Source organism: Lissotriton vulgaris, chromosome 1_1 (assembly GCF_964263255.1).
Source record: "Lissotriton vulgaris chromosome 1_1, aLisVul1.2, whole genome shotgun sequence".
Classification (NCBI taxonomy): domain Eukaryota; kingdom Metazoa; phylum Chordata; class Amphibia; order Caudata; family Salamandridae; genus Lissotriton; species Lissotriton vulgaris.
In genome coordinates, this window is record NC_141685.1 from 350535875 (window position 1) to 350563495 (window position 27621).

The 27621-nt window shown below is 48.1% G+C and overlaps 2 protein-coding genes across 2 annotated transcripts in view; one reads left to right on the top strand and one right to left on the bottom strand.

The window, feature by feature from the left end:
* LOC147747165 (cytosolic carboxypeptidase 6-like) overlaps positions 1–27621 on the bottom strand; it is a 2097334-nt gene that overhangs the window by 2046799 nt on the left and 22914 nt on the right. The gene's annotated exons all lie outside the window — the stretch shown is intronic.
* LOC147747167 (uncharacterized) lies at positions 13853–18505 on the top strand. Its single transcript, XM_086925075.1, has 2 exons — positions 13853–14989; positions 18152–18505. Exons 1-2 carry the CDS (start codon positions 13853–13855, stop codon positions 18503–18505), a joined length of 1491 nt encoding a protein of 496 aa, XP_086781201.1.

The following is a 27621-nucleotide window of genomic DNA, read 5'->3' on the forward strand; positions in this document are numbered from 1 at the left end:
TAAATTCAAAGTCCTCCCATTCATTCACAGTTGTAGGAGCACTCTCCAAACCTGGCTCTTACGTGTAGAGGGAAGATGACCCCGGTTAAGGAAGACTGGGTGGACGTTTTACATAGCCAATAGCATCTCCTTCTGAAGGGTGCAGGAAGTCCTGCTGCCACCACTGTAAGTCTCTCAGAGCCTGAGGAGAGAGTGCCGTGGACGTGTGTGAGACATTCCCTTTCTGCCCAGGGCCCCAAACATCCTACAACCGGTCTGGATTACACCGAGGCAGCACGTGGTTCTCATCACAGCACAGAGCTTAATAACTGTCACTAAATTGTAAACAAACCTCGATTCTTCAAACATGCAGTCTTTAATGTAATAAAATAAAGAAATGGCACAATCGCACCCACACTGATTAACAAAGTAAGGAGGACAATCAGTTAAATCAGTTCTCTCGGAGTATCTCCTTTTAAGTACTGTACTTCACAGTGGGGGCTGGTAAAAGTAACATTTTGGAAAGAGAGACTGACTTCTCATTGTCTTGTCCAGGAGGGGGTGAGGAGCCCTACCCCACCCTGGAAGAGACCAAGATGATACTAGGATACTGCATGCCCACCCCTGTGTCCACCCTGGTGGATCCTGGTCCCCCTCCTTCCCATACCCGTCCCCCCAGTGATGGCTCCTGTCCCTCCCCCTGCCCACCCACCTGTGGTGGATCCTGTCTCTGCCCTGGGTGGCTTCTGTCCCAGTCCAGGAATGGCGTCTGCAGCTCAAAAAGGCTCAGCTCAAAATGAATATGAAAAGGTGGGCGAGTGAGTAAGTGAAGGGATGGGTGGATGGCTGGATGAATTAGTGAAAGGGTGCATGGATGAATGAAAGATTGAATAGATGGATAATAAAAGAGGATGGATGGATTGATGAGTGAGTGGTGGAAGGATGGAAGGGAGAAAAGGTAAATAGCTGGATGTATGGAAGGAAGGGTAGCTGGATGGGTAAAAGGGTGGATGGATGAGTGAAAAGGTGAGTGGGTGGATGGATGGATGAGTGAAATGATGGATGGATTGATGAATTGATAAGTGCAAGGGTGAATGGATGGACAGATGAGTGAAAGGGTGGATGTAAGGATGGGTGAGTGAAAAGGAGGGTAGATGGATTAAAGGATGAATAGATGAGTGAAGGAGTAAAAGGATACATGGATGAGAGAAAGGATGGATGAGTGAAGGGTCAATGGATGGATTCATGAGTGGACGAGTAGATGGATGGGTGGGTGGATGGATGGAAGGAAGGAAGGATTGCTAAGTGAAAGGGACGATGGAGAGAGGAAGGGAGGATGGTGGATGACTGAAAGGGTGGATGAGTGGAAGGATGAGTGACTGGGTGGATGGATGAGTAAGAGAAAGGATGGCTGGATGGGTGAAAGGGTAAATGGCTGGATGGATGGGTAGAAGAGTGGATGGATGAGTGTACAGATGGCTAGGGTGAAAGGGTGGATGGATGACTGAAAGGATAGATGGAAGGATACATGATGGATAGGTTTGCAAATGGTTGAATATGTTTAGATATGGCTGGGCTTACTTATATACCATTGCGCGACCTCTGATGTGTCTATAAAACTTATCCAATTGTCCTGAAGTTTTGTCCTGAATTTTGACCTCCTGTCCTGAATTTGTGTCCTGAATTTTGACCCTTTGTCCTGAATTTTTACACTCACCGTCCTGAATTTGCACCAATGCCAGTTGGTCACCCTAGATCCAGATGATGTATATATCAGGGCTAAAGGTGGGGTAACGACAGAGGAACCTCAAGTCACATTTGGAGGATTGACTATTATTGATTTTCAGTAGTTGTTGTGGAAATATTTGGCCTAATCTTGAAGGCTCCTGCACAGGAATGTACAAATGTTGTGTTAACTAGAAGACCAGCAAAAAGTGAATTGCAAAAAAGAAAGATGAAGGCCATGCTCGGTCCAAGGACAGCGGAATGGAGGAAAGTGAAGCACATACGAGAAAGGGGTGAAAAGTCAGAGAAATGATCAAAAGCAGGAAGTCAAATGCCACTGCTATGGTGACAGGGTCATCATTACAGGGAGGGTGTTTGGGCAGGGCCGGACTGGCCGCAACATGCGCCGGGCGTTTTCCCCGGTGGGCCGGGAGGGTGGGGGCCGATTTTGGACCTGTGGCAGCTGTTTTTGGTACAGGGGGCCAGTTTTGCTGCAATAACAGCCCTTTGCCACAAAAGCAGCAGCCATGTTGCCCACCAGCACCAACCCCCCCCCCCCCCCCCCGCCCAGTCTGACTTAATTTTTAGGGCTGGAGTGCGTTCCCAATCCGGCCCTGTGTTATGGAGTATGACAACGAACAAATAAATGTATTCTTGGCTTGCTAGTTGGTTCTGGGGCAGCCATTTCTGTGTTTTTTTTCTTGTTGTTCCTATTTCTTTAACGGTCTCAACTTGTTAATTTTTGGCTCTGGAACTTAAATATATATAGTGACCAATTTTCCAAAAAGGAAGTTAATCAGCACCCCTAGAAGTACTCCAAGAGAGGGTGAAGTAATAATGTTCTTTGGAATTCACAAAACAGTGGCAATAGTTGGCCATAGCAGGTTCAGAGTCAGTGCCATGTTCAGGTTTCCAGGCACACTACTAGCAATCAAACACCCAAAAGGTGACGGTACAAATGTTTGGAAACAGTCTAACCAAGGGCAATCGCTCGGGGTAGCATTCCAACCCACTGTTTTTCACCCACTGTGCCACTCTAGACTGAGATCCACCTAGTGCAGCTCACTACTGACCCTGTTCCTCATGTGAACAGTCCATCCCGAACCTTGCTCACCTCCCCCCTCCACCACTTATTTAGTTAGGACATTTGAGAGTCATACCCATAAATTTCACTGACTAAGCTATGCCCCTGAATGGTGGACTCAGGTCAGAACTACAGTGATAGTTTACTTTTGTCATATATTTGTACTGCGTACTAAACCATTTGTATCTGCGAGGGCAGGAGATGTATTGAGTGGAGACCTGCCAATCAATAAAAGGTAAGTGAAGCTTGGATAAGGGGGTTTGACAGCTCTTCACTGACGAAAGTTGGCTGGAAGGGGCAGGGCAAGTGAGACAGTGGGGCTTAAAATCATGACGACCCAAGACGTCTCTCTCCACCCTCTCAAAGTAGATGAAAGGATGTGGGAGAGGATGCACCGTTACAGGCAGAGCTGCTGACTTTGGAACTGTGGAACCAGGTTAGAGTTTTGGCATCAGTTCAACATCCTTTGATTTTGGGCAAATCACTTAATCTCCCTGTGCCTAAAACAATAAATAAATAAACGTAACTTTTTTTAATGTAAGTGGTGCTCATGTTCAGTGCTCAAATACCTTCAGTTCGAGTTTGCACTATATAAAATTGCAAAAAAAAGACAAGAAACACAAAGGCTTCTGAAGTCTCCTCAAGGAGCTTTTATAGTGCGTAATGGGGTTTAATTCCAAAGTTCCTCCAAAACGTAAGCTGGAAACCTACACAGGTAGGGGCTTTCAGTTCATCGTGTGATGTCAGCTCCTCAAAACAAAAGTTGATGTTGTGAGATACCAACAGTGTGTATTAGCAAGTCTGCCCCCTGTGAACTTCAGGTACACACAGACACTGATAGGCAGCAGCTAAGAGGTACATAAAGATGGCTCCTCCATCATTGTTATCCCTGCCCAAAGATTCTTTCTCTTCAAGTACATGTGTATGCCACCAAATAATAAGTTAGAATCCCCTCTCAGGGCTTCCACTAACAAGGAAATGTTCCATTCCTCTAGGCACAGAGAAGTTTTACTCTTGAGGTGCTTATCTCTCCCCCGTCCATTGCCAGGAATGGTCCCACAATGTCCCCCCTGTTGTCAGCCCCAATGATGGAGATGTTCTTCACCACGCAAGCATATGATGTCCAAAGTGTGATTAGGATCGTACAGGTTGAGTGAGTCTTTGCAAAGTATGAGTGAAGGAGCACTGAGTGATTGCTGTATGTTGCAGGTCCCTTAATGTTGATGCAGGGTTCTGGAAAAAAAGAAGCCTGAGAACGGTGTTCTGCAGGCAAACGTATATTACTTTTTTACACCCACAAGTATTTTGTTACCTTTTCATTTTTAATTAGCGAGCAGTCTGTCTGGTATTTCTAAGGCTCATTGATTGGCATTGTTTCTTGTATATGCTGGGTGTGCACACCATAGCTCCTTGGTCCTATCCTTGTACGAACATTCTAGAAGTCATCCGTACACAACCAATGATGCCAGCGGTTTTCCATGATGTAACTCCTCCACCCCACAAGATGCATTTTCTTTATTTTCCTCTTTTGTGTCACTGCCCCCACCAGCGACTCATCCTGCCTCATCTACTTTCAAGTTCACCTCACTGCTTCCCCCTAGGCACAGCCAGGGCCGACCAGACAGATATGCAAGATTATTCAACATGCTGACAATCTGCCACAAACCAGACTGGGCTGCTAACAACTTTCTACTACACATAACTTCATTTACAGCTACTAATCTCACACATGTCACTTATGCCCATTTCCAACACGTCGCCACGCCCTAACTAGCTTTAGAAGCCTATTTCTCTTTCTGTGCAATTTCTTTTCTTTTACAACGCTTTTATTATATTTTGCATCAGCCATAACAGAAATGCTGTGTCCTTTGTTCCGGGACTCACTGTGACCACCCCCTACCCCATACAAAAGCAGCACAATCATGTATCATGAAAATCGGCGCCCAACCCTGTGTATGACCTGATCTCCCTCTCAATGCCATCACACACAGGGCATTATAGCCAATGGATAAAGTGGGCTGACCAGTAGTCCTATGAAGTATATGCCAATGGATGAAGAGGGCTGACCCATTGCTCCATGAGATATAGGCCAATGGACAAAGAGGGCTGATCCATTGCTCCATGAGGTATAGGACAATGGGAGAAGAGGACTGATCCATTGCTCCATGAGGTATAGACCAATGGATGAAGAGGCCTGACCCATAGCTCCATGAGGTATAGTCCAATGGATGAAGAGGGATGACAGTAGCTCAATCAGGTATTGGCCAGTGGACGAAGAGGGCTAATCCATTGCTCCATGAGGTATAGACCAATGGATGAAGATGGCTGATCCATTGCTTCATGAGATATAGACCAATGGATGAAGAGGGCTGATCCATTGCTCCATGAGGTATAGACGAAAGGATGAAGAAGGCTGACCCATAGCTCCGTGAGGTATAGACCAATGGATGAAGAGGGCTGACCATAGCTCCATGAGGTACAGACCAATGGATGAAGATGGCTGATCCATTGCTCCATGAGGTATAGACCAATGGATGAAGAGGGCTGATCCATTGCTCCTTGAGGTATAGACGAAAGGATGAAGAAGGCTGACCCATAGCTCCAGGAGGTATAGACCAATGGATGAAGAGGGATGACAGTAGCTCAATCAGGTATTGGCCAGTGGACGAAGAGAGCTAATCCATTGCTCCATGAGGTATAGACCAATGGATGAAGATGGCTGATCCATTGCTTCATGAGGTATAGACCAATGGACAAAGAGGGCTGATCCATTGCTCCATGAGGTATAGGACAATGGGAGAAGAGGACTGATCCATTGCTCCATGAGGTATAGACCGATGGATGAAGAGGCCTGACCCATAGCTCCATGAGGTATAGTCCAAGGGATGACAGTAGCTCAATCAGGTATTGGCCAGTGGACGAAGAGGGCTAATCCATTGCTCCATGAGGTATAGACCAATGGATGAAGATGGCTGATCCATTGCTTCATGAGGTATAGACCAATGGATGAAGAGGGCTGATCCATTGCTCCATGAGGTATAGACGAAAGGATGAAGAAGGCTGACCCATAGCTCCGTGAGGTATAGACCAATGGATGAGGAGGGCTGACCATAGCTCCATGAGGTACAGACCAATGGATGAAGATGGCTGATCCATTGCTCCATGAGGTATAGACCAATGGATGAAGAGGGCTGATCCATTGCTCCTTGAGGTATAGACGAAAGGATGAAGAAGGCTGACCCATAGCTTCATGAGGTATAGACCAATGGATGAAGAGGGCTAACCATAGCTCCATGAGGTACAGACCAATGGATGAAGAGGGCTGACCCATAGCCTCATGAGGAATAGACCAATAGATGAAGAGGGCTGACTGAAAGCCCATGTCTGGCTCTGTAACAATCTGTTTTTTATTATTTGTTTTAGGAAAAAATGCACCTGCCAAAACAACTGAAAATGTATCTAGGCCAGACCTGAAAAGACATCTCTTATGTCGTCATCATCATCAGTTTCTTTACTTCCTGACAGTTTACCCGAGTCATAGTTTTCTTGAACAAAGCAGAGAGGAGAAGACTGTTTTAAACCTAAGATTGAACTATGGAATTAAAAATTAATTGCTATAACTTATTGTATAACTGAAGCCTAGGCTTTAGTTATACTGTCCACCTGTGGGGAAATAAATCTTTCCTCACAAAAATAAAATTGCGAAAATGTGCATTGAAGAAGTCATTGTTGTTGCTATGAGTATGGTGAATAAAATCCAAGGAAGACCGCCTTCACAGCTACCAGTGGTGAGGCGAGCACTTAATAAAACGATGCACTGATGACAGACGCTGTGGAATTTGTTACATTTGTTGGTGGTGGATAACCGCCAAAGCCCACATTACAACTTGCTCCTCAGTACCAATATGGGCAGAAAGAGGAGTTTTTACTTAAACGGAGATAACAAATTACATGATGATATTATGTGGTGTATTTTCACATTTGCTGTTACCACGTAGACAAATCCACCAGGTCAAACCTGATGGAATTTGTCCCAGCAAAATGCTGGAACAATATGAGGATATTGGTGAAATAACACTGATTTCTGCTTGTCAGTTTTCATTCCAGAGGACCATAATGGGGATTATCTGTAACACTGTAGAAATTCTGCTTTCAAATTACTGATACCTGCAGATTTTACATTTCATGTGCCGAGTTACTGCCCCGACATTATTACCGCAGTGGTAATACCGCATCTCTTGTTAACCTAACTGTAGGACGCAGCAGATGACCATTATTTCGAAAGTCCAAATCTGAGCGCTGGGGGTAGCAAGGGTTTTTGAGACCAAAGGGCCATAATGTAAAAGACAGAGCAGAGTGAAGGAAATGCGTCTGGAAGGAACGGTAACATGTCATGATTAATTATGAAGTTTTAGAACAAAAAGAATGCGAGTTCTTAATTATCCTCCGGAATTATCAGAGGTAGCCGGGAATCATTCAATCAAGAGATAAAAAAAGTCAGAAGTCGTCGAATTTATGCTTCAGCTTAAAGTAATAAATCCCTCACCGACAATGGGCCAGCAGGTGATACTCTAAAATGCTTTATAATTTGCCTGATCTAATTATCTTGCAAATGTTTAAACATATACTTATAAATGGTACATTGACTTAATTCCTTTAGGAATGTACTAATAGCAATTTTCCAAAACCCAGAAAATGAGCGGGTTAGAGCAGTTGTTAAACAAGAAGCTGAAAGTTTTTTCAAAGTTGGGTGAGGGTACATTGGCGCTGGTTATTCCTTCTCTGCTGCTGCATTCTGGCATCAAGGGTTTTTCTCTGCTGGGTACATACAAGCCTGCTCAAGTGAAGAAACTTGGATTGCACATTCAGATGGAGAAAGTTCCATATTTCAAAGTCACCCATGTAAATGCAAAACTCCTCCTTTACCTGCCCCTCACAGCGCATGTACTATTTTGTGCCCAGACCCTGCTCCATCTAGGAGTACCCCATCAGAGGTAGCTTGGAATGCCTTGTTACTGGGAGATCTTCATGGCTATATCTGTATCAGTGCTCTCCCTCCCAGCTTTTGAATAGGTTTGGAGAGCGGGGCTCTAAAATCAAGAGCCACCATTCACCGTCTGCCCGCCTTCCTAATGGGGCCCTAAGTATTGTAAGCAGATTTAGGTATTGAAGAAAATTGTCTCAGCATAGCAATTTCTACTTAACATGGCCACCATCTTGTTTTTCAGGAGAACTTGTGGAAAAAGGTAGGGCCGATGTCGATCAAGAACCTTTTTCAGTATTGCCCGGCGCTAACCGCCTCTCATACCACTCGAATCTTTCAAACAAAGAGGCAGGCGCTGGAGACTGGAAGGCAGGAAACAGAAGTTTTATTCCGACGGAGCAGAACAAGTAAACTCAGACAACAGGGTATCTTCTCGAGGTGCTCTAACCGCATCTCTGAGGCCTGGCCTCTTATACACAGGTTTATGGCTTTATTGCATGAAACACATCTTTGTTAATACTTTGATGTCCGGAAAGGCATCCTCGGAATCCCCACTTCAAGCCCGTTCCCACACACATTTACAGTAGAAGTCCCTACCCCGGTCACAACAGGTGACGATTGTCGCGCAGCTGGGCATTCCGCAGATTCCTGGAATGCATGTGGTCGATCGGATCTCATGGGGTGGGGGCTTTGATCAGTTGTGGATCCTTTGATGGTGGAAGCTTCTTACTGTATGGGGGCAATAAACAGCATCCGCAGGGCCAGGTGGCGACCTGGGAACGAGCAGGACAATCGGGCACAGAGGAAAAAGGGGGTTTATCAAAGGATACGGGATCATGAAAGGAATGGAGGGAGGTGTTGAGCTGGGAACAGGATGGGGTTCCGAGGCAGAGTTGCGCTGGAGAGGGGTTTATGGCCCAAGCATGTGAGAGCGGGGGCTGTCAGCGCGCGGGGGATGCCTGCGAGGTTAGGGGAGAGAGAGACGCGCTGGCTATCGGCATTGGGCAGAGAGGCCATGGCATTCAAAATGGCTGCCACTTACGCACACGAATGGGCCTAAAAAGGGACAAGATGGCGCCTATAATGTTGATGTCGCAAACTAGATTTTAACAGTCCTCCCTTTTCAACATATCTAGCCAGCTTGTCTAATCGATATCTATCTTCATCAAGTTCCTAACTTCGACGTCGTACAATGCTCTCATGCGTACTTTTTCGAAGTCCAAAGTCTTAGGGCAGATACAGTTTGCACATAGTGAACACAGAGGTGGTAGGCATTGGATCCCTAGGCAGAACCCACATATCACAACAACAGGAATCAGTATAATTGTAAATAACCTCCACCCCCAGTTCTTTACAGTACTCCAGAACCAACCACCAAGCGACCATTCTTCTTGTTCCTGGTGAACTTCTGAGGAAAGTCTGTGGAGGTGTTCGATGGCCTTGTATACTGAGGGTGAATTGTCCGGTATATATGTGCAGCAGCTGGACCCAATGATGTGGCATGCTCTTCCACGATCCGCTAGAACCACATCTAGAACAAGGCGGTTCTGGATGGCCACCAGGCGGACCGCTTGAAGTTCGGCTGTATTGTTCGTGAGGATGCCAGCTGTAATGTTCATCGTTGTTTTAACTGCCTGGGTCAAATGTCGGATGGCACGGCTGTTCGCCATCGGGCCCCAGAGTGGAACAAGTCCCTTCATTGCATCGAGGAACTGTGCTCCGGTGGAGTCGGCTTGCTCAATGTCCTTGACTCGTTTTTGTCTGTGATGATTCGCTGGAGGCACATAGGTCGGAGGAAGGATGAAGGCAATGTAACAGGTGCCCCCCCAGCCTTTGGGGAGCCAGGTGTAAGCCTTTGTACCACAAACAAAGTACAGGTTCGGAGAGGAGACAAAAGAGGGTGGATCAGAGGAGTCCAAAGTTCTGGTGATGCGGCAAGCGCTGCGGCCGACCAACTGTGCCCCAAGCCCTTCGATGCACATAAGGCCTGTGACGTTGATGACGGATAGGGCCACAGTCAGGGTGGCAGCTGTTCGTTTCCGGAGGTAGGAGAAGGTGGGTCTGGTCGGATTGTTAAACACCTGCATTTCAATCCGTTCTTTGATGGGGATGTCCATGTGGACAGAATCGTTGGATGTCTGTGGGCAGAAGTGTGCAGCAGTTTTCTTCGTTTTGTTCTGCCAGACCCCATGAAAGAAATGTGTCCTAGTTCTGCTGGAAGTGGCATTATCCCTGTAGTTTTCTTGCAAGAGGATCAGCCAGGCAAGGCAGGAGCCATGAACTGAGAAGGGTGAAGGGATGAAGGGTATAGAGTGTCCAGTGGCGTGGGGTAGCAACCCACAGATCCAGCAGTTGGTGGCATTGGTAGCAAGATTGTGCTGGTGCAGCAGTTGCACGAAGGAGTTGTTCCAAAACTCCTTTCGCCTTTCTCGGAGTTGGGGTGAAAGGGAAATCAGATAATGTTCTTTCATTGTGGTGGGCTGTGCAGTGGTCAGGAATGTCTCATGAGCTGGTGTGCTCTCTTCCACAATCCAGAGGGTGGTCATGAGGAGGAGGCAAAAGAGAATGGCGATAAAAAGAGCAATAGTCTTTGAACTGTGGATTTTGTCAGTCTTTGGGTTTCTGTAGCGAATCTTCGGATGTCCGGTTGCTTCCATCATCTTCGTGCCGGGTGCTTCCACCATCTTCTTATCGGGCGCTTCCATCACCTTCAAGGGGGCTCGGTAGCGGGCAGAACCACAAACCTCGTCTGGCTTCTCTCCTGACAGCCTTAGTAGTGTTAGGCCACTGCTCTGAGAATTATGACTTAGTCAGTGGTCTGCTTAGCCGAAGCTCCCTCCTTTCGTCGCAGGTTACACCCTTCTCTGGACGGCACAGTGGGATCGGGAAATTTTGCTAATTCAAGTGTCTCTGTATCAGGATAGCAGTCCAGAGATGGCCGGTCTTTGTTCAGGAGCTCTTCCTGGATAGTCACGTCTTCGGTCGTCGTCAGAGTCGAGGAGATCTTCTTACAGTGGTGTGCATGCACCCAGTTGCGCTTCCCTTCCACTCGAAGAGATGTTCGGGTGGTGATCAAGACTTGCCAGGGGCCTGTCCACCAGGGTTCCAGACTCTTTGCACGCTGGAAGTTTCGAATCAATACGAAATCCCCGGGTTGGATGGCGTGTCCGGGACCCCTGGAAGCATCGGGAATGGCATGCAGCACCTGTTGGTGGATAACAGGCAATGTCTTAGTCAATTTGTACAAGTAATCAGACATTAGGACGTCCGGGACGTCATGAATAGAAGTCGGTTTTGGTGCAGACCAGTTGCTCATGGGCCGGCCGAAAACGACCTCGTAAGGTGTCAAGTGGTGTTTGGTGGGGGTGGAACGCATTGAGAGCAATGCCAGTGGGAGAGCGTCTGGCCATTTCAGTCCTGTGGTAGCCACTATTTTAGCTAACTTGAGTTTCAAGGTGGCGTTATGTCGTTCAACTAGTCCAGCAGATTGGGGGTGGAAGACTGCGTGGAACTTTTGTTTTACACCCAACCCCTTCAAAATGAGTTGGATAACTTCGGCTACGAAGTGGGGGCCATTGTCGCTCCACAAAATTTGACAAAGGCCGTAACGAGGGAAGAATTCCTTTAGTAGTACCTTTGCAGTGGCCATGGCAGTGTTGTCACGGGTTGAATAGGCTTCCACCCACTTGCTAAATGCGCACACTACAACAAATACATAATGTAGGCCTTGGCATCTTTCTAGCTGGATGTAGTCCATCTGCAGGACTTCAAATGGACGATTGGGAACCCCAAACCCTCCCCGGGGTACTATAGTTCCTTTCCCAGGGTTGTGTTGCAGGCATATCAAACATTGTTGGACCAAACTTTTGGCGGAGTCTGCAATCTTATCATTGTGCCATACTTTGGAAACGAGCTCGGTCATAGGGGCAGATCCTATGTGTGCAGGGGAGTGTGCCATGGTCAGTATGGGGATCAGGTATGAATCGGGTAGTAACCACTTGTTCGTGTCCTTTGTCCGCCAGCAGCCTTCATCGTCTTTCAGTCCCACCCGTGCCCATTCAGTCAATTCGTGTTGTGAGCTGGCTATTTGGATGTCCCTGATAGTTTCCCTAGCGTCCGTCCATTTCTCTGCTTGTGACCCGGTCACGTACATGCGTGTCGTCGTCCTATTCTCAGCTGTGGTTCGGGCAGTGATGTCAGCCAGTGCATTCCCCTGCCCAATGATGTCCATCACCTTTTTGTGCGCTTGGCATTTTATTACTGCAAGTTGTTTGGGAAGATGGACTGCTTCAGTTAGGACGGAGACTAGGTCTCCGTGTAAGATGGGGGTGCCATGTGAGGTCAGGAATCCCCTCTCCTTCCAAAGGAGCCCAAAATGGTGAACCACCCCGAAGGCGTACTGGCTGTCGGTGTAAATGTTTGCTGTGGTTCCTGCTGCCAGGATACATGCTCGTGTGAGGGCAATCAGTTCTGCTGCCTGTGCAGATCCTTGTGTGATGCGAGCTGTCTCCACTACAGTTCGGGCTGTGGTAACTGCATAAGCAGCTGAGGTGGTGCCATCGGGGAGTTTGATGCAAGAGCCGTCCACCCATAGCTCTCCGTCAGGGTCTGGGAAGGCTGTGTCTCTGAGGTCAACCCTACTCCTAATCTGTTCGTCCGTGAGGGTCACACAGTCATGTACAGGGGGCACATTGGGATCGTTCTCTGGTAGGGGTAGCAAAGTCGCTGGGTTCAGTGTGGTGCATCTTTTCAGGGTGATGTGGGGTGCAAGCAGAGTCAGCTCGTATCCAGTCAGTCGTGCACTCGTCAGGTGTTGCGTCTTAGTCTGGTTCAGGAGGGTGTCAACCGCATGGGGTACTAACACCATGAGGGAGTTCGAGAGTACGATCCCCTCACTTTGTCAGATAGAGATAGCAGCGGCAGCTACAGCTCAGGCAGGCAAAGCTCTGGCTACGGGGTCAAGAGTGGCAGAGAAGTAAGCGCATGGGCGTTGCTTTGGGCCAATGGACTGGGTCAAGACAGACAAAGCAGATCCCTCCCTTTCGTGAGTGTAGAAGGAGAAGGGCTTCGTGTAGTCGGGGGTTCCTAGGACAGGGGCTGAGCAGAGGGCATCTCTTAGTTCTATGAAGGAGGATTGACATTCAGGGGTCCAAGGGAGTGGGAAGGGAACATCTTTAGCTAGCAGAGAAAGCAGTGGTTTCACAATGAGGCTGAAATTCGGTAACCACTGTCGGCAGAAGGAAGTGAGGCCTAGCAGGGAGCGGACTTGTTTCTGGGTCTTAGGGACAGGGGTCTCTAGAATGGTTTGGATTCAGTCGGGAGTAAGTTTCCTTCCGTCTTTGGACAAAAGGTGGCCTAGGTAAGTGTCACGGGTCTGACTGTCAAGAGACATCTGAATTTAAAGACTGGTGGTGCGCCACCCCCCTTTCACCTTGCGTCTTGTCTCAACAGCCGCAGACTTCTACGTGGCATGAGGAAGAAGGAGACCCCGACACGGAATGGCCATCAGGTGTGAATGTATACGGCTCCTTTAAGGCCGACGGCTGGGATTGTGGAGTCACGCCCCTAGTGACGACAAAAGCAGGAAGCACGGCATCGAAGGGGGACGGCGTTTTCCCCGAGGAGGAGATCGAGGAGAGCAGCACGGAACCAAGTCCAGGAAGAGAAGCAGACGGAAACGACAAGCCAGGAGGCCAACGGTCGGACGAGTCGCCCTGCCACGCGCCCACGGGAGGAGCGTGGCTTAAAGAGGTACGGGGCCGGGTCGCGGGTTGGGTTGGGAGGCGGAGACAGCCCCCGGCGTAACACTTCCTGCAACCAAACCCTTACCTGAGCACGAGCACCTTCCGTCACTCCCATAGTTAATTGGAGCACTTCACGGGGTTTGCGTGTCCCTCACTCCCGGTCCTTGTATGTGTCCAACCAGAGTGCAGGCAGTAATTCGCCTTCTCTTGATTTCCTTTTCTTTCCGGTACCACGTGGAATCCTGTTGTTGAGACGTATCAAGATAAAGACTTCCACGACCAGAAGGCACCGCGGCATTCAGCGAAACCCAGAGACTAAAGACTACTTACTTGTTCATGAAGAAAACATATATAGCAATAAAGCCCTCCTTAAAACCTTTAATCAAGGATCCAGTGTTTCTCTTTGAACCGGCCCCTCCCGCTCCAGTGGTCGAACCTCCAATCCTTCCTGAGCCCCCGGGACATTTGGTGTCAGAAGTGGGATCTGCTTCATCATCCATCAGAGAGATCAAGATGGAGACCCTGATCGACCACCTCATAAAAGGGCAGGAGAAATTAGGATGGGCCGTGGAGAACCAGCTGTCCATTGCCCAAGCGGACCGAGAACTTTTTACTAAAACAATGACCGCACACGTAGAGGGTCTTAAGTCCATACCCTCTGTCCAACAGGCGGCCACGGGCGAAGGACGGGTACACACGCCACATCCGTCAGGGATGGCCCTCCAAAAATATGTACCCGGTGAGGATCCTGACGCATTTTTGGTAAACTTTGAAAGGGCGGCTCGGGCTATGAGCTGGCCCGAAGAAAAATGGCCGTTCTTTCTCGCCCCTCTCCTGACTGCCGAAGCCCAATCTGCCTATCAAGCGGCGAATCCCCTGGGGACAACCCCATATGCGACTATTAAAATGGTCATATTGGACCATCTAGGGTTGGACCAGGAGGCCTATAGGGTCCGTTTCCGAAAAGAAAAAGGGGTTCCTGGGGAAAACCCGAAAACGCTGTTCTTCAGGCTAAAAATGGCGGCTGACAAATGGCTTCGCCCTGATGTATGTACCAAGGAAGAAATACTGAATAAAATCTATGTAGAGCAGTTTATGGAGGCGTTACCATATGCGACCCAGCGTTGGCTCAAACAGCATGTAGGCCTGACAGTAGAACAAGCCATTGAGATGGCATCTCAATATGCCAGGGCCCAACCCAAGTCTATACCGTGGGAGCCAGAAAAAAACTCCAAAGGTACTACTATCATCAAAACAGACAAAAGGCCAAAACCAGTACTCGAAGCTCCCCGACCTTACAGACCTCCCGGTATGATGGTTCCTCCAACAAAAGGACCTCAGTGTTTCGAATGTGGCGAGTGGGGCCACATAGCCAGGATGTGTCCCAAAAGGAAGAACCATGAGGAACCCATGGAGGTGGGGTACCTGCCCCGGACTGTGATGTATTCCGCCGAAATGGGCAGCACGTTTTACGTGAGTATAAAGATGAATGGGTTCCAATTGAAAGCATTGTTAGACTCAGGGTGCAGGCAATCTGTGGTACAGTCCAGGTTCGTAACCCCGGATCAGATGAATCATAAAACTCCCGTATATATCAGGTGCGTCCATGGGGACGTGAAGCCTTACCCCATGGCCTCCATCACTCTAACACCGCAGGATAGGGACCCCTGTACTGTTAGCGTAGGGGTAGTTGATTCCCTGCCTGAAGATATGATCCTGGGGACCGACAATCCAGAATTCCTGTCCCTATTTAAGGAACACCTTTCCACAACCAGGAGGGGGGTGCATATACCATCCTACCTGTCCCCCGAACCCTGGGTTATTGATCGCAGTTTCAGATTTGCCCAGACTGAAGACAGATCCCTTTTCAACGCCTGGGAAATCGCCCATAGCTCAGACAATCAGACCTCTCCAGTATTTCCCCGCTTTTTGATCAAAAACGATTTGTTATACAGACAAGCCAACCAAGAAGCAGAGATGCAGCTATTGGTTCCCCAATCTTTCAGAGAACAAGTGCTATTCTTTGCACATGCCCACTTGATGGCAGGACATGCCGGCAAGGAAAAAACTACTGACTGTATCCTGCGCAACTTCTATTGGCCGGGTATTTACAAAGATGTTCAAGAATTCTGTGCCCGGTGCGAGGTCTGTCAACGTAGAAACACACAGCGCCCTCCGGCTGCCCCCCTACAAAGGATGCCCTTAATTGGTGTCCCCTTCGAGCGAGTGGGCATGGATCTGATAGGGCCCCTACCAAAGACGGGAAGAGGCTTTCTATATGCATTGGTAATCGTGGACTATGCCACTAGATTTGTGGAGGCTTTTCCCTTAAAGAACACTACCACAGCGGCCATCGCTGAAAAATTTGTGGAACTTTTCAGCAGGGTAGGTTTTCCTAAAGAAGTATTGACCGACCAGGGGACTCCCTTCACCTCAAAATTAATGAAGGAGGTGTGTGCCTCCTTGGACATAAAACACTTGAAAACCTCGGTGTATCACCCCCAAACTGATGGTTTGGTGGAAAGATACAACCAGACTCTGAAGCAAACCCTAAAGAAAATGCTAACGGCGGAAGGGCCCGCCTGGGATCGGCTCCTACCTATCGCCCTTTATGTGATAAGAGCCCAAAAGCAAAGCAGCCTAGGATGCTCATCGTTTGAGTTACTGTATGGGAGGATGCCCCGGAGTCTCCTAGACATCACCAAAGAGATGTGGGAAAACGAAACGTCCCAGGAGCAAAAATCCATGTTGGAATACACCTCTCAGCTCCGAAATAGACTTGGTAAATTAAGAGAACTCGCCTATACAACCATGGAGCATCAACATGAGAGATACAAGAAATCTTTTGATAAAGGTAAAAGATTAAGATCCCTGGACGTAGGAAAATGGGCTCTAGTGCTACTGCCTTCCATCAGTACTAAGAATAAGCATGAGTGGCAAGGCCCATATCAGATCACGGAAAAAATCGGAAACACTACCTATAGACTCCGATTAGCCCCTCACAAAACACAAATCTACCACATCAATCTCTTGAAAGAGTGGTTGGGACCCCTACCCCGGGTGGGACAATTCGTAGGGCAGATGGATGTCCGACAGGACTCTACTCTAGAACAGTTGGTGGTGAACCCCGAGCTGACTCCCCAGGAAAAGCAGGAGTTAACAGAGACTCTAACCCCGTATACAGCAGTGTTTTCCGACTTACCAGGAAGGACGGAGTTAGCAGAGCACTGCATCGAAACTCTTCCGGGGGAAGTGGTAAAACAAAGACCATATAGAATTCCAGCAGCAAGAAAAGAGATTGTACGGAAAGAAGTGCAGGACATGCTCGAATTGGGAGTCATACGCCCTTCACAGAGTCCTTGGTCATCCCCGATTGTTCTAATTCCAAAACCTGATGGCACAAAAAGGTTTTGTATGGACTTTCGTGCATTAAATGCTGTCTCGCAGTTTGATACGTATCCGATTCCTCGAGTCGATGACTTGATTGAAAAAATTGGAGACGCCAAATTTATCACCACCATTGACCTCACGAAGGGGTATTGGCAGGTCCCCCTTCGGGAGGAGGATAGAAAGAAAACAGCATTTGTAACTGATGAAGGTGCTTTTGAGTTCACCGTCCTGCCTTTCGGATTACACGGCGCCCCGGCAACATTTCAGCGCCTGATGAACAAAGTCTTACAACCTTATTCACACTTTAGTTCAGCTTACTTGGATGACATAGTCATTTACAGTCAGAACTGGAAGGAACATTTGAGACACTTACAAACCATTCTGGAAGCCCTACAAACAGCAGGTCTACACATCAATGCAAGAAAATCGCGAGCAGCTTTTCAAAGTGTGAAATACCTGGGCTACGTGTTGGGTGAAGGAACCATCGCTCCCCAAAGCGAAAAAGTAAGAGCGATAGCAGCAGTTCCGTTCCCCAATAACAAAAGGGACCTTAGAGCCTTTCTTGGCCTGGTGGGTTATTACAGGCGCTTTATTCCAGGCTTTGCAGAGTTAGCAGCACCCTTAACCAATCTGCTCCGCAAAGACGTCAAGGCCAAAGAATTTAGTAACCCATCGAAAGAGGCCTCACAGGCTTTTCACCGTCTTAAGTCCACGATGACAACGGCTCCTGTTTTGATATCTCCGGATCACAGCAAACCATTTGTGTTGTCCACGGACGCTTCTAATCAGGGGATAGGTGCGGTACTATCACAAGTCAAAGAGGGCGTTGAACATCCGATCCTATACATCAGTAGGAAATTGTTCCCCAGGGAGTGCCGATACTCTACCATCGAAAAGGAGGCCTTGGCAATCAAATGGGCAATTGACAAATTGCATTACTACCTGGAGGGCAAGCCCTTTGTTCTACATACAGACCACGCTCCCCTGAAATGGATGCACCAAAACAGTAGTCACAACCCCCGGGTGTTGAGATGGTTTCTGTCCTTACAACCCTATGTATTTACTGTGCAACACCGCAAAGGAAGAGACAATGCAAATGCAGACTTTTTATCCCGGGTGTTTCCTCTCCCCGATCGGGAGATGCCAGGGGGGGAGGTGTGTCACGGGTCTGACTGTCAAGAGACATCTGAATTTAAAGACTGGTGGTGCGCCACCCCCCTTTCACCTTGCGTCTTGTCTCAACAGCCGCAGACTTCTACGTGGCATGAGGAAGAAGGAGACCCCGACACGGAATGGCCATCAGGTGTGAATGTATACGGCTCCTTTAAGGCCGACGGCTGGGATTGTGGAGTCACGCCCCTAGTGACGACAAAAGCAGGAAGCACGGCATCGAAGGGGGACGGCGTTTTCCCCGAGGAGGAGATCGAGGAGAGCAGCACGGAACCAAGTCCAGGAAGAGAAGCAGACGGAAACGACAAGCCAGGAGGCCAACGGTCGGACGAGTCGCCCTGCCACGCGCCCACGGGAGGAGCGTGGCTTAAAGAGGTACGGGGCCGGGTCGCGGGTTGGGTTGGGAGGCGGAGACAGCCCCCGGCGTAACACTTCCTGCAACCAAACCCTTACCTGAGCACGAGCACCTTCCGTCACTCCCATAGTTAATTGGAGCACTTCACGGGGTTTGCGTGTCCCTCACTCCCGGTCCTTGTATGTGTCCAACCAGAGTGCAGGCAGTAATTCGCCTTCTCTTGATTTCCTTTTCTTTCCGGTACCACGTGGAATCCTGTTGTTGAGACGTATCAAGATAAAGACTTCCACGACCAGAAGGCACCGCGGCATTCAGCGAAACCCAGAGACTAAAGACTACTTACTTGTTCATGAAGAAAACATATATAGCAATAAAGCCCTCCTTAAAACCTTTAATCAAGGATCCAGTGTTTCTCTTTGAACCGGCCCCTCCCGCTCCAGTGGTCGAACCTCCAATCCTTCCTGAGCCCCCGGGACAGTAAGTGACCTGGGGTTGGCAGAATTGCAGCTTCTTTTTGGAAAACTTGTGGCCATTTTCCGCAAGGAAGTGCAGGAGTTGGATGGTGGCTGTGACTGCAAGTGGAGTGGTATCGGCCACCAAGAGGATGTCATCGACGTACTGTATCAACACCACTCCATCCGGTAACTGGACTGCGTCCAGTTGTCTCTTGAGGGCCTGACTGTAGATGCTGGGGCTTTCAGTGTAGCCTTGGGGTGCTCGACAGAATCTGTATGAGCGGGCTTTTAGGGTGAAGCCAAAGAGGTATCGGCTATCTGGGTGGATGGGGATAGAGAAGAAAGCGTTCTTTAGATCAATGACAGTGAAGGTAGTGGCAGTGGAAGGAATCAGGGTCAGAATAGTGGTGATGTCTGAGACCACGGGGTACTGAGGTACAACTACTTTGTTGACCTCTCGTAGGTCGATGATGAAGCGGTACGCTTTCTCATATCCCTCTCCTTGCTTCTTTATGATGGGTAGGATAGGGCTGTTGCAAACATTGCTAACTACTTCCTCTACCACTCCTGCGTCTATCAGGGAGTATTGCGTCCTGTCGAACGGTTATGTGCACTGGGTCAATCATCTTAGTCTGGTCCGAGTCAGTTTTGGCCCACAGATACCGAGGCAGAGTGTCAAGTAGGGACGAGTCAGCGTCAGAAATGGAAAACATGCGTCGGGAAGGACAAAGTCTGAGCAGAGCCGTGTTATCGTACAGAAAGACCCGAACTCCATCTTGTGAACACCTAATAGTAGCTCGGAAATGTTTCAGCAAGTCAAGTCCCATAATGGCGTCAGGGGTATTTGAAGAAAGCAAAAACGTTGTGTCAGTGATGTTATTCTCTAAGTCAAAGGAGATCGGTGAGGACAAAGGGTTAGTGAAGGGAGTTCCATCGAAACCTATCGATGTTACAAGTGAGCCAGACAAGGGTGCCCTTGGAATCAGTCGTTTAGATAACGCACTACGTGTCGCGCCAGTGTCTACCAGAAATGGAGACTTCGTACCCAGGACCTTAGCGGTGACATAAGGACCTGGCTGGTCAACATAGAGCTCGACTGGATCCCTCCTTTGCCCCAGGCAGGCCTATGCGAAGTTGTGGGTGTCGTCACAGTCAGACTGTTGGTACTGGTTCTGTCGGGGACGGTCAAATGTATTCGGTCTGCCTGATCTGTCGTTATTCGTATCATTTGTGGACCCTCGTCCCTGTCCTCTATTTCTCGGTCCACCCGCTACGTCTTTAGGGTCCCTATTCTTGTTCATCTCCAACAGAACCGGATACTGGGATTTCCAGTGGCCGAATCCCTTGCAGAATGCACACTGGTCTTCGCTAATATCTTTACGTCCAACGTAGGGTGCGGGAGTACGGTCTTTAGGGGGTGGATTCCTAGGAGCATTTGTCTGGCAATTCCCCTTGTACTGCTCTCGACCTACAGTCACCCCTTGCAACTGTGCAATCATCACCCTCTCCTTCAAGTCCTTTTTCTTTTTCTCAGTCGCCCTGTCGTTTTCGTTTTTCTGATGTTCCTAATATTGAGCCATCTGGAGGATAGCCTCGGGTTTGGAGGCTGCCCAACTACTCTCGCTGGCCTGCAGTTTCTGAGAGACCTCCTGCGACAGACCCTTGACATAATTCTGGACAAACAGATGGTGTCCGGTTGCACTGGTCATGTCCTGGCCACTGTAATCAGAGAACACCGTTTCAAACCGGAAGAAGTATTCTGATACGTCTTCCTGGGGCTTCTGGCGACAGGCCGTCACTATCGACCAGTCTACCTTCTTTTCTGGGATCAGGGTTTTCAGTTTCTGAACAATTTTGTCCGGGAGTTCTAAAATTGATTTCAAAGGCTTCTGTCCAGGCTCTCGTTGTCTATCTATGCCATTGAGTTGTGACCAGGTATGTCCGAACAGCTCAAGGTGGTCGACTTTCCGGATTTGCTTCCACACATCAGCTGGCAGACATAACCCGAAAAACAAATCGATGTCAGCTAGGGTCATAATCGTTGAACCTTGGGCGGTACCTAGTTCAGTATAGAAGGCAGTGGGGTTTTTACGTAAATCAGGCAGAGATTTCCGGAACGTCAGTATATCTTGCCGATCCCATGGTTGGTAGACCCAGTTATACACTACCCTCCCTCTTGCAGTGGTGAAGTGGTGTGGCTCACTGGTTAGAGGCGGCAGACCCGTAAGCAGAGGACTGCCCGGGACCAGGGTTCGATTCCCGACGCAGCAGGGTCGTGGACCATGGTCAGCGGGCTCGATAATTCTCGCCTCGGTGCCTACTCCAGTCAGGGACCACACTCGGCAACTCTGGGCATTAGCTTGCCTCATCTTCACAACGGCCCCCCCAGACCGCCGGGGATGCTTGGTCGCACCTTAGAGATACCCATTACGGACCATCTCTCAGGGTGAGCCAGGACGGGTTCCCCAGCGTTCGAAGCGCGGAGATACTCCTCCGGGAGTCGATTCCTAGCGCTATATAAACCCACAATTAAATTAAATTAAATCTTGGTGGTTGACGTCATCGTGTGTTCCCTGACCTCGTGGGGGAACCCAGTAGGGGGCAGCCTCTCTTATTGGCATCATGGTGCTAGCTTGTTCTATTCGTGGTTCGGTCGCTACAGGTGTCGTAGGTTTAGCTTCCAACCCTTGTTCAGTGAGGTGGCGGAAAACCTCAAGCGTACGCATAAGGAGGTCCGTCACGTCACACTCGCCCTCATCCCCGATATCGACCTTTCTATACAAAGTCGTTAGGCTCTCGGGACCTTCGTCTCGGTATCAGTCCTCATACGCATTTAGGGCATGATAACATAATCGTACAACAAAGTGCCGTCTGTGGCTCCCAGCATATGAGTTGAACATATCCATGATGTGCTCCTCACTCTCCTTTCGTTCCACTAGTGTCCTTACTACCTTGTCAATCCCTGCTCGCTCATCTTTGCTTAACCTGTTCGTTCTTGTGGAATCTGTCTTTCGGGCCTCAGGGTCATCTAACATCGCTGCTTGTGCTATATCTAGTACAAGGGGTTCGGCTGGCGCGGAGGCCATGGGGACCGAGGCCCTGGTACTACTCTCGCCTGTGCTTGGGGGCAGCGGGTGCTGCGTTAAAGGTTGGGAAGGGGCATATGGAGGGGGCATGTAGATGATCGGAGGACCTAATAAAAGATCATCGTTGGCTCGCTGTTTCGAGGGTAATTCAGGGTAGAGCGTAGAGGGTGTTCTAACAGGACACTGACTCGATGTTTCGGACTCTTGTTTCCGTTTGGCTTCCTCTCTCTCCTTTATTTCTTCTTCTAATTTTCTAGCAGCTAGGTGAGCTGCTTTCCGTAGCTCTTTCTCTAATCTAATCTCGTTTCTCTTTTTACGTTGTTCTGTTTCTTTACGCCACATGCCGAGACTATCAAGCATAGTGGGCGTTGTCTTATTGTTACAAAGGGCTGTTTCTAGTGCGCTTATTTTATCTTCATCGAAGGATCCTATCAGTGGCCACTGACTTTTCTGATCCTTTTTTGTATATTTATGCCATAGTCTGTTATAGGCTATGGCGATTAATCCATGCTTCATGAACATGTCCTTATTAGGGGTGCCTTCCAGTGGAGCTGGATGGTTCATCTCTAATAAGCGGTCCGGGCTGAACCAACTACCAATCAGTGGGGAGAAGATAGGCATGACAGATTACAACGGGGGACAAAGGTCCGCACTACCTATCCTTTCACTACTTGCAAAGACTAGACAGAATATTTCTATTCTTCGTTATTTGCAAGCAGAGAATATCTCAAAGAACCAATATCGAACGGAATGTCTGGACAATCAGTGGGGAGAAAAAAATAGGCACGACGGATTACAATGGGGACAAAAGTCTGCGTTGCCTACCCCTCACTATCTGCAAAGGAAGAGAAAATATTTCTATTCTTCCTCGTTTGTAGACAGAGAGAATCTCAAAAGAACAATCCTCGAACAAACAATGTTCGGGCAAACAATCAATCAGTGGGGGAGAAAAAATAGGCACAACGGATTACAATGGGGGACAAAAGTCTGCGTTACCCCCCCTTCACTACCTGCAAAGGAAGAGAGAATATTTCTATTCTTCTCCGTTTGCAGACAGAGAATCTCCAAAAAGAACCAACAATTCGAAGAGTAATACTAGTATTTTCCAAACAATCAAACAATCATTTCGCAATTTGTCGTGTTACACGACCTTACCCGGACCACATGGACAGTTTCTTGTCTTCCGAATCCAGCGCCCGATCGTCCTCTATTCTCCGTGACTGTCGCAGCACTCCTGATGGTTCCCAGTCAGGACCGTAGATCACTCGAGAGAGGTCTGTTCGGAACCAGTGAAGTTCGGATGATCGGCTGTCAGACGAGGGTCTATCGGACAGGAGCTCTCCCGATCGTTGCAGTCGTTCACTCTGTCGTCAGGACCTCTCCCACTGGATCCACGTGTCACTGATGGGCCCCACGTTTGGGACGCCAATTGTGGAAAAAGGTAGGGCCGATGTCGATCGAGAACCTTTTTCAGTATTGCCCGGCGCTAACCACCTCTCATACCACTCAAATCTTTCAAACAAAGAGGCAGGCGCTCGAGACTGGAAGGCAGGAAACAGAAGTTTTATTCCGACGGAGCAGAACACGTCAACTCAGACAACAGGGTATATTCTCGAGGTGCTCTAACCGCATCTCTGAGGCCTGGCCTCTTATACACAGGTTTATGGCTTTATTGCATGAAACACATCTTTGTTAATACTTTGATGTTCGGAAAGGCATCCTCGGAATCCCCACTTCAAGCCCGTTCCCACACACATTTACAGTAGAAGTCCCCACCCCGGTCACAACAGGTGACGATTGTCGCGCAGCTGAGCATTCCGCCGATTCCCGGAATGCATGTGGTCGATCGGATCTCATGGGGTGGGAGCTTTGATCAGTTGTGGATCCTTTGATGGGGGAAGCTTCTTACTGTATGGGGGCAATAAACAGCATCCGCAGGGCCAGGTGGCGACCTGGGAACGAGCAGGACAATCGAGCACAGAGGAAAAAGGGGGTTTATCAAAGGATACGGGATAATGAAAGGAATGGAGGGAGGTGTTGAGCTGGGAACAGGATGGGGTTCCGAGGCAGAGTCGCGCTGGAGAGGGGTTTATGGCCCAAGCATGTGAGAGCGGGGGCTGTCAGCGCGTGGGGGATGCCTGCGAGGTTAGGGGAGAGAGAGACGCGCTGGCTATCGGCAGTGGGCAGAGAGGCCATGGCATTCAAAAAGGCTGCCACTTACGCGCACTAATGGGCCTAACAAGGGGCAAGATGGCGCCGATAATGTTGATATCGCAAACTAGATTTTAACAAACTGAGGCACAAGAGAGCCCAAAACAAGAGTGGAAAACACGAGAAGGGGGCAGGGTAGAGACCCCCCAACCCTCTAGCCCTTCTCAGGGGGTCCCAAAAGGACCCCCAAGGGCAAAACAAATCCCCCAAAAAATCACGGGGTACGCGCACCGTACGTGTAGGGTACGCGTACCGTGCACGTACCCCGCGATTTTAAAAAAAAAATTTTTTTTTTTGCACTTTGTGGTCCTTCTGGGACCCCCTGAGAAGGGCTAGGGGGTCAGGGGGTCTCAACCCTGCCCCCTTTTCGCGTTTTCCACTCTTGTTTTGTGCTCTCTTGTGCCTCACTTCTCCTGAGAAACAAGATGGCTGCTTAGGTGGTCCCAGAAGGATAATAACATATATAAACGGTATCCGCTAATAGAATTAGCATTTAAAAAACCTTGCAAATTCACTGAAAAACATAGGTTTCAAGCCTTATATAGTTAGGAATTAGCATTTAAAAAACCTTGCAAATTCACTTAAAAAACCATAGATTTCAGGCCTTATATAGTTAGGAATTAGCATTTTAAAAACCTTGCAAATTCACTTAAAAAACCATAGGTTTCAGGCCTTATATAGTTAGGAATTAGCATTTAAAAAAATATTGAAATTGCTCCTATATAGTTAGTTGCACTAACTATATTTCGGGCACCCGCAATCCACTGCTGATGATGTCACATATTACATCATTCATGACATGGTCAGTGACATCACTGATGACATCACTGATGACATCTCAAATGACATCACTGATGACATCACTGATGACATCTCATTTGACATCACTGATCACATCACTGATGATATCATTCATGTGATAATACGATCCACCTCCTCACACTCTAATATAACCTTTGATACACCCAGTGTTAAATACAGACTACCATTCTTGAAACTCCACCCCACTTACTTCCAGTGCGATCCTTTCTCAAAATGGAGCAACCTAGGGGAATGACTGTAGCGATTGTGGGATTCGACGTATCAGATAGCCATGTTTCAGTCAGAAACAGAAAGTCAGGTTCTGCCTCACATATCAGGTCATCAATGTGGAAAACATGTGTATTTCACGAACAACAATTAAGCAGGAGGGCATTAATGTGCTCTTGTTTATGTGGCACTGAAACCTGACTATGCTGGGAATTTCTCTGCATATTGGCCGCTATAGTGCTATCTATGGTATAATTAGTGGCTCCCCAGATGCAATAATGACACGGAGGTGAGTCAAATATCCACAAGTCGATTACATTCCTACACTTAAATATGGAGCCCAGTTCCATGAGAGCCTCTCTGCCGTAAGTTAGTACCTTATCCGGTTGTTGTGAAAGACCAGCAGAGTTCCCAGCCCCAGCCGCCTCTGGCATGCCGACGGGCGCAGACAGGCTTGCCTTTGGCGCGCCCGCTGCGCGACCGGGCCACCATAAAATGTAAATACTGTGGCCCTGCCCGGAAATGACGAGGGCAGGGGGAGGAGCCATGTCCTTCTACAACAAGCAGCCAGTAAAGACCGTGGTGGACTGGGGACTGGCTTAAGCTGTAGAGTGCAGTGTGTGTCGCAATCAGAGGTACACTTTTATAGTTTAAAAACAATAAAAAAATGTAAAAGCAATTTAGAAAAAGGGTGCCTAAACAAAACCATAGTCAAGATTCTGAGTGCGTGAATTCCTCCTGGCGTGTAGCTGTCACTTTTATAAGTCTTCATTTTGACATATACATCATAAAAGACAACACATTAAAAAGGCATGAATATTCCATTATTTCATGTAAAACATTATGAGCTAGGAGATTTGATTGCCTGGTCATTCCATCCATTACACAATAATTTAGTTTAAAAACATACAGAATAACAATCCTAGTATAAACATTACAAGTCCAATCAGGTTGCATTTTGCATCACAGAAAAGGTTATGACTAAAAACCCAATCTTACTGTGGGCTTAATTTACGGGCACGAATTACCCACAACCAATGTAAAAATTTGGTGACAGCAATGGCCACTGGTTCGGACCAATCAGATTTTCGTATCCTTAGGGCCTCAAAGCCAGTGGAAATGCCCATCTGAAGACAGATAGGCCTTATCCACGTGTGCCTGGGAAACTTATACTCTGGGCAACTAAACAGAATATGAGCAATAGTTTACCTCTGAGTTGGACAAAACAGACAACTTGTTATTACCATGCCATTTTGGGATAAAATGATTTACAGGAAGCGTTCCCACCCTAAATTGGTGGTACAGTTTCCTGTCTTCTGGAAGCATGATAAAATCCCAGTATCCTTCATAGGCAGCCTCATGTTTAACCTCCATAAAATCTCTAGAGAGTGAAGGGCCTGTACAATTGCTAAACCTACTCATGAAAACCATGGTCCAATACAGTTCTTTAAGTGTCTTTCTCGGCGGGAAGGAATTAGCTGTGGGGTTCTTCCACAAGGAACCCAAGCCCATAGCAGTATAAATTGCCCTAACCTCACTAATCCAGGGAATTTTATGGGTGCTGTCGGCATCTCTAACTTCAAGGAATGCCCGGGCATACTGGAAAAGCTCTGGAGTAACCCACAGTTACCTCCAATATGCAACTGGTCTATAACGAGCTATATCCTCGAGGCGATGGCATCCTAGATCATAATAAAGGGGCAATAAAGGCGTCGAAGACGGAAGTCCAGTTGTGCCCCACAGAAACTTATTTTGGGCATTTGTAAGTCATGATAAATTACTAAGCCCCCACAGCTCCGCCCCATAAAGAACAGACGCACTAATCTTGGAGCCATACATTTTCAGCACCGGAGCAATAGGTTGGAATGATGAGGAGTGGAGCTCCTTTATTAGAGCTCCTGCAAGTTGGGCATGTTTGGTAACCAGCTGATTTATGTGGGGTCTCCAATCCAATTTAGAGCCCAGAGTAATGCCAAGGTATGAAAAAACTTGGGTCTGCTCTAAAGGAACCCCGTTCATGACTACCCTCCCTCTTACAAGCTTGTCCTTATGAAGCACCATAAACTTGGTTTTGCTCACATTAATGGAAAGGCCATAATCCTTGCAGAATACTTCAAAACGCTCTATGGCTTTCTGGAGGCCTTGCTGGGTTTTTGAAATTAGCAAGGTATCATCTGCAAACATTAGCAGAGGGATTAGTTTGCCATCCAACCTGGGGGCATCAGTGGGATGGTTCTCAAAGTACTGAACCTGTTAATGTACAATGAAAAGAGGGTTGGTGCTAATACGCATCCTTGGCGAACCCCCCGGGCGATCGGGAACCTATCTGAAACATTCCCATGCTGTCCCCATCGAACTTGCGTGAAGTTGGCTTTGTAGAGTTTGATTAAAAAGGCAAGTGCATCCATT